Source organism: Anabrus simplex, chromosome 10, assembly GCF_040414725.1.
Source record: "Anabrus simplex isolate iqAnaSimp1 chromosome 10, ASM4041472v1, whole genome shotgun sequence".
Lineage (NCBI taxonomy): Eukaryota > Metazoa > Arthropoda > Insecta > Orthoptera > Tettigoniidae > Anabrus > Anabrus simplex.
In genome coordinates, this window is record NC_090274.1 from 67,089,521 (window position 1) to 67,096,802 (window position 7,282).

The 7,282-nt window shown below is 43.9% G+C and overlaps 1 protein-coding gene across 1 annotated transcript; it reads right to left on the reverse strand.

Annotated features, from left to right (window-relative positions):
• Positions 1-289: 289 nt before the first annotated feature.
• On the reverse strand, positions 290-5,167 carry LOC136882158 (cuticle protein 21.3). Its single transcript, XM_067154708.2, has 2 exons — positions 5,122-5,167; positions 290-977 (listed from the first exon to the last, which is right to left on the reverse strand). Exons 1-2 carry the CDS (start codon positions 5,131-5,133, stop codon positions 405-407), a joined length of 585 nt encoding a protein of 194 aa, XP_067010809.2. The 5' UTR covers positions 5,134-5,167; the 3' UTR covers positions 290-404.
• Positions 5,168-7,282: the final 2,115 nt, after the last annotated feature.

Sequence of the window (7,282 nt, forward strand, 5' to 3'; positions counted from 1 at the left end):
TGTTACGCAAGGAACTTTTTCCATGCAGCATATACAAATAAAGATTATCTGTTAATAACTTTCAACGAATTAACTAATCAACTCCAAGTTTTGCGTGGGGCTGTATCTCATTAATACGTGCTTGTTTTTTTAAATTTGGTTTTGACGAGTGGTTAATTGTAAAAGTTCAAAATTTCAGTCATGAATCCCCTTAATTATTAATTAAAAGACAAGTAATATAACAAAGGGGGCAAGGTTGTGTAAACTGGGTGATAATAAATAAAATTGCTAAGTTCAGTCTGAGAAGAAATTGTATTCATTGATTATTAAATAAACACATATTTGCATAGAATTTGTACAAGTGTGACGGTCGAAAAGGACAGATTTATTTACAGGAAGTTTCGAGGTGCAGAGAGGGAGAAAGTTTAACCCAGAGTGAGGGCCTTGGCGTTGGCGTGGGCGACAGCATCAGCAGCTCTAGCGGCCTGGACCTCCAGGGTATCAACGGGGACACCGCCGGGGGTAAGGACGGGGAAGTGCTGGGGACCGGCGTAGGCGTAGCCAGCGCCGTACAGGGCGGGGGCGGCGAGAGCAGCAGGAGCGGCGTAAGCAGCAATGCCGGGAGCGGCATAAGCGGCAGGAGCGGCGTAGGCAGCAAGACCATGGGCACCAGCAACATGGAGACCACCATAGGCAGCACCTTCAGCAGCAGCGGCGGCACCGTCGAGAGCGGCAGCGGCTCCCTGAGCGGCGGCGTAGTTACCCTGAGCGGCGGCAGCTACTCCCTGGGCGGCGGCATAAGCTCCCTGGGCCTGAGCGACGGCGGTGTTAGCGACATTGTTGACGGAGTCAGCAACACCAGCGGCGATACGGGCACCGGGGTGAACTCCGGCAACGAGACCGGCGGCACCGTAGGCGGCAATGGCAGGGGCGGCGAGACCACCAGCAAGGTAGCCAGGCTTAGCCATGCTGACAACCACAACGGCGCACAATACGACCTGCAATCACAAAACGTACACTCTGAAAGCAAAACGAACCCAAAATGATGTATTTTTAGTTAGAAACTGTTCTCCTCAATACTTTCCATAAATTGACATACAAAACTTTAAAGGGCCAACAGTCGCATCTGTTCGAGAATTAATTGCTTGAGTTGGGATAATTTTGAGAATTTATCGTATGAATTATACCATTTCTGCCCATATCTGGGACATTGATACAGATAGAGCACGCAGAAAGAAAGACTCTTTCGAGTTTATTGTTAAATGCAGAACAAGAATAACAATAAAAAAGCGTGGTAATAATACAGCATTGCGCTTGGAAAAATATATTGAGATTAGACAATGGTTTCTTGAGGACTGGTATATGTAGTTTCACAAACTGTATAAATGATAACACAAACGTACTAACGACTTGAAATTGTGCAGTTGCGTGCGCAGTAGGGATCAATAGGCTGAAGTGGTTTCACTGCCTCAACAATACGGTTTCAATAACAAGTCTCAGAGCTACGATGAAATGGATGGTGACCGGAACATGTGGTAGCCTACACCAAGGAGAAAGGGGTTAAGTGAAGTAGAAGAAGTGGTGTGATAATCCTCGGTTACTCAGACAGGAAAAGTGGAAGGAAAGATGGAAGAAGAATTCGTGTATTCATCAACCTGTCCAACCACATAACGGTTAACGGAAGATCATTTACTTGAAAGAAGAACACTAGCCTCTGCGTCCATTTCTACATCGATAAGGTGGTAAACTTCCTAACAGAAGTATTTCGTTCCCAATGAGGCGTATCATTCTATAAATTTATAATGAACAGTTCAATGTTATGGATACATTTTAGTGACACTCGCCCTGCAGTGTGATATACCAAACCAAACCAAACCCCATGGCACTACAGCCCTTGAAGGGCCTTGGCCTACCAAGCGACCGCTGCTCAGCCCGAAGGCCTGCAGATTACGAGGTGTCGTGTGGTCAGCACGACGGATCCTCTCGGCCGTTATTCTTGGCTTTCTAGACCGGGGCGCTATCTCACCGTCAGACAGCTCCTCAATTCTAATCACGTAGGCTGAGTGGACCTCGAACCAGCCCTCAGGTCCAGGTAAAAATCCCTGACCTGGCCGGGAATCGAACCCGGGGCCTCCGGGTAAGAGGCAGGCACGCTACCCCTACACCATGGGGCCGGCAAGAAGTGTTTCGAGCATGGGCGTGGCGTTCATTTAAAACCTTCCCGCCGGGCCGAAGGCGCGACGGGTACCCTCCACTGAGCGAGGAGGTAGGTACCCAAGCAGTGTGATATAGCACGATATATTTTACCGATGGGTTCCAGATTTGATCCTAGGCATGCTTAACTGGAACGGGGTTCATTCGGACTCGCGTGGCTAGCTAAGAAGCTACCTGATATGAAAGACAGTGGACTCGATTAAAAAAAGATGTCAGTACGGCCAAGAATATTCCCCAGTATTTGAAGGACATCTGTCTGGACAGAATGCGTCTTTAGAGACTAAGGCCCTAGTGGAACGCTACCAAAGTGTTTGATTGTTTATTGTTTATCATATATATTCAAAATAATTATTAACATTCAATTAATCCATATTCCGAATTTAATCCCATTTTCTAATCCTGTATGATCTGTTGAGTAACAAATTCGGTTTGAACAGGTTTGGAAACAATCATGTCAGAATGGCCAGATGTAATAGACCTTCCTTGTCACAGAAATTCTCGACAGTTTTTCTTATTGGATTTATTATTTTTGAAATAAGTAATGTTAAAAATACTCTTATATTTAAAGCTTCTGTACTAGCAAACATGAATATTCATCATTCAAATTTAATAGTATACCATATCGGTATTAATGTATTCAATATTAAATCCATGACCTGAAAAACAGGTGTCAGGCTACATGTTAAGGTTATTCATCGCTGAAAAATTGGTATATTATTCAGCTAATTAAATCTATACTGTAGCAGTGAGTGAGACTAAAAGACTTAGAATGTCTCCATGCATTGAGTGGTGATTTACGATACATCTGGAAAACTATTGAAAAGTACGAGGCAGATAGAATTTAAATGCTAAAATCTGTTCCTAAGTAAAGTTCTAATACATTAAATCATTTGCAGTAAGAATCGTGACGCTTCGAATAAGATTCTTTCGATTTTCTTGAATCATTGGATGGGAATTTTATATAGCTATGAAATTTCAAATTACGAGAAAAATTCCGGAATGATTACAATTTGTTAATATTTTAAACGCATTGATGAATGTTTTAATATTATCCCTAGAATTGTTAGCGGAATTCAGGAACATATTATGTCAAATGATGAAAACTGTGATTATAACGCAGTGTTTCATTACAATGCAAATGGCGCTCTATAGGTTTCCATGCTTGCGAAGGCAAACGTCTTCTCTACAAATTAACGGCGAACAATAATATTCCATGTCAAGGAGTGAATGCAGAGGTTTAATATTATGTAATATGAAATGTTCACTGATTTTAACAACAATATTTAGTTATTTCCTAATAAATGATAAATAGTATATAATGCATTACTACTGAAGATAGCAAAAATCAAAGAAAAGCAAAACTATTTTCTTGCAGGTCATGAAATCCCTTGGAAGAATATATTTTAGATATTCGTAACCTCGGCGTTATGCAGAAAAGAATGAATATCTTTATGTAAATCCATCTTTGTTTCTAGGAATTAAACTTATACTTAGTTTTAGTATAGGTTGAGTGAACTTCAAGGAAAATCCGTTTATAAGTTTTTCAACTTCTTCATGGGAAATCGAACCCATCCTGCAATATGAACCGAACGCACCTTTATCATCTCGTCTTGGTAGTTCGAAATTTATAGAATGGCAATGGAAAAATATCATATATTTCAAAATTTTAAAGTTTCGGCTATCCTTAATAATGATGGCTCAATTGTACAGTGTAAGCCTCGGAATCTAATAACTGCTAGTCCTAATCTTATGGAAACTGTTCAATTTTTTAAGGGTGGAAAAATTATCATTCCGTAGTCGTTGTCTTACAAAGATCTGTGGTAATACGTGTGTTGTTTTCCCCCCAAAGGTAACTCCCCCTGTGGGTGGGGGCGGTAGAATAACACCCACGGTATCCCCTGCCTGTCGTACGAGGCGACTAAAAGGGGCCCAGGGGCTCTGGACTTTGGAGCGTGGGTTGGCGACCACGGAGCCCTCAGCTGAGTCCTGGCATTGCTTCCACTTACTTGTGCCGGGCTCCTCACTTTCATCTGTCCTATCCGACCTCTCTTGGTCAACTCTTGTTCTTTTCCGACCCCGACGCTATTAGGTTTGCGAGGGCTAGGGAGTCTTTCATTTTCACGCCCTTCGTGGCCCTTGCCTTTCTTTGTCCGATATCTTCATTTTTCGAAGTTTCGGTTCCCTTCCATTTTTCTCTCTGATTATTGTTATATAGAGGATGGTTGCCTAGTTGTACTTCCTCTTAAAACAATAATCACCACCACAATCACCACCCCCAAAGGTAATTAACTTCAGCAACCCATCAGACCCAGGGGCTCTGAACTTTGGAGCGTGGGTTGGCGACCACGGGGCCCTCAGCTGAGTCCTGGCATTGTTTCCACTTACTTGTGCCAGGCGCCTCACTTTCATCTATCCTATCAGACCTCCCTTGGTCAACTCTTGTTCTTTTCCGACCCCGACGCTATTAGGTTTGCGAGGGCTAGGGAGTCTTTCATTTTCATGCCCTTCGCGGCCCTTGTCTTCCTTTGGCCGATACCTTCATTTTTCGAAGTGTCGGACCCCTTCCATTTTTTCTCTCTGATTAGTGTTATATAGAGGATGGTTGCCTAGTTGTACTTCCTCTTAAAACAATAATCACCACCACCACCACCTCAGCAACCCATCACCTAATTAATATGCGGTTCGTTTGCCATCTAACGGTGCAAAGAAGAAATATACTGGCAAGCAGCCTAACTTGCGTGAAATGAAAATTCCTGCACACGATAGTTGACAATATAGAGACAAGAGGGCTTTAGGGAGTTCGAGGTAAATATAGAAATATGTGTTTGAAGCAGACCTTGAACATTGTTCTTTTCATAATTTTAAAACGGTAAAATGGAATGAGTAGTCTTTTGTATGGAATGTGACAGCTAGCCTCTATATACTTACCAGGACCTTCATGATGTTAGTTTAGAGGATAGCGCTGCTGGTCTTGTCCAGTACTCGCTAGGATGCTGTGTGTGCTCTTGACAGAAATGCACGCACCTTTTATACTGCCTGGACAATTCTAAGGCGTGACCCCACCTTGAGTGAGACTAGGAACACCTTTCACTGCCTTTGACCCTGATTATTGTTATTATTAATTTCTCGCCACTGTTTTACCGATCTCATAAAAAAATATCCCTGTGGCAATACCTTACATTCAGAATTATGTTGAGAGTATTTGAAACAATCCACTTAGAAATCTGTTGTTCATCATTATTCAGATTGAGGCAGGATTTCAGTAAATGTATATAAAGATACTAGCTACCGTATAACACGTGGAAACTGCTCAAACTCTTGAAAATATAAAAGTACCATTAAAAAGATAATTACGCTGAAACCCGTTGTGGGTGGGGGATGCAGACGAGGAATTCATCTACGGTATCCCCTTCTTCTCGTAGGAGGCGACTAAGGGATGATTATATTAGAACCATGAGACTACTTGTGATAAGATCCGGGAGATAGTAGGTTCGAATCCCAATATCGGCAGCCCTGAAAATGGTTTTCCGTGCTTTCCCATTTTCACACCAGGCAAATGCTGGGGCTGTACCTTAATTAAGGCCACGGCCGCTTCCTTCCAAATCCTAGGCCTTTCCTATCCCATCGTCGCCATAAGACCTATCTGTGTCGGCGCGACGTAAAGCCCCTAGCAAAAAAAAAAAACTTGTGATAAGTACAATTAAGTGCGGAACACCATGGGTCGATTTTACTTCGATTAGTACCTGTGCCTGGTTTTGCGGCCCCAGGGGCTCTGAACTTTGGAGCATGGGTTGGCGACCTCGGGGCCCATAGATGAGTCCTGACATTGATTCCACTTACTTGTGCCAGGCTCCTCACTTTCATCTATCCTTTCCGACCTCTCTTGGTCAACTCTTGTTCTTTTCCGACCCCGACGCTATTAGGTTGCGAGGGCTAGGGAGTCTTTCATTTTCACGCCCTTCGTGGCCCTTGTTTTCCTTTGGCCGATATCTTCATTTTTCGAAGTGTCGGACCCCTTCCATATTTTCCCTCTGATTAGTGTTATATAGAGGATGGTTGCCTAGTTGTACTTCCTCTTAAAACAATAATCACCACCACCACCACCTGGTTTTGCTCCCTCGTAGAGCAATAATCTCTACTACCTCCTACCGCTACTGCCTCCACAAGTGTCTGTGAATGGTATCAACGAGGGGGGGGGGAATTTCTATGGGAGTAGTACCATTATATGAACACCATGGGTCTGTATTGCCTATGGGTGGTGCCATTTTGTGTGATACGCTTGCCTATGATTAGTAGCACTAAGTGAGGAACACCATGGGTCTGCGTTGCTCGTGAATAGTGCCCTTATCTGAGAACCACCATGGGTTTGTGCGACCTGTGAGTGGTGCCATTGTGTGTGACATACCATGGGTATACATTACCTGTGATTTGTACCATAATGTCCGACTCGTTGGCTGAATGGTCAGCGTACTGGCCTTAGGTTCAGAGGGTCCCGGGTTCGATTCCGGGCCGGGTCGGGGATTTTAACCTTCATTCGTTAATTCCAATGGCCCGGGGGCTGGGTGTTTGTGCTGTCCCCAACATTCCTACAACTCACACACCACACATAACACTATCCTTCACCACAATAACACGCAGTTACCTACACACGGCAGATGCCGCCCACCCTCATCGGAGGGTCTGCCTTACAAGGGCTGCACTCGGCTAAAAATAGCCACACGAAATTATTATTATAGTACCACAATGCGAGAAACACAATGTCTTCGTTACCTGTGATTAGTACCATCGCGAGAGGCCGGTGACCTGGAATTTTGATCCCTTTAGATAATAAGTAGTCCGGCCACGAAGCGTAGGGGGTAGCATGTCTGCCTGTCACCCGGCGGCCCCAGGTTCGATTCCCAGCAGGGTCAGGGGTTTGTGATTGTAAATGATTAATATCCCTGGCCTGGAGATTGGGTGTTTGTGTCGTTCTTAAGGTTCCTTTGCTCACATTCAACACTTTACACTTCCGCTATTTACGTAATACACGCAGGTTCCTCACATATGGTGCAAGTCGGGGCAAAAGATCTTCATAGGTCAACGCCCTGAA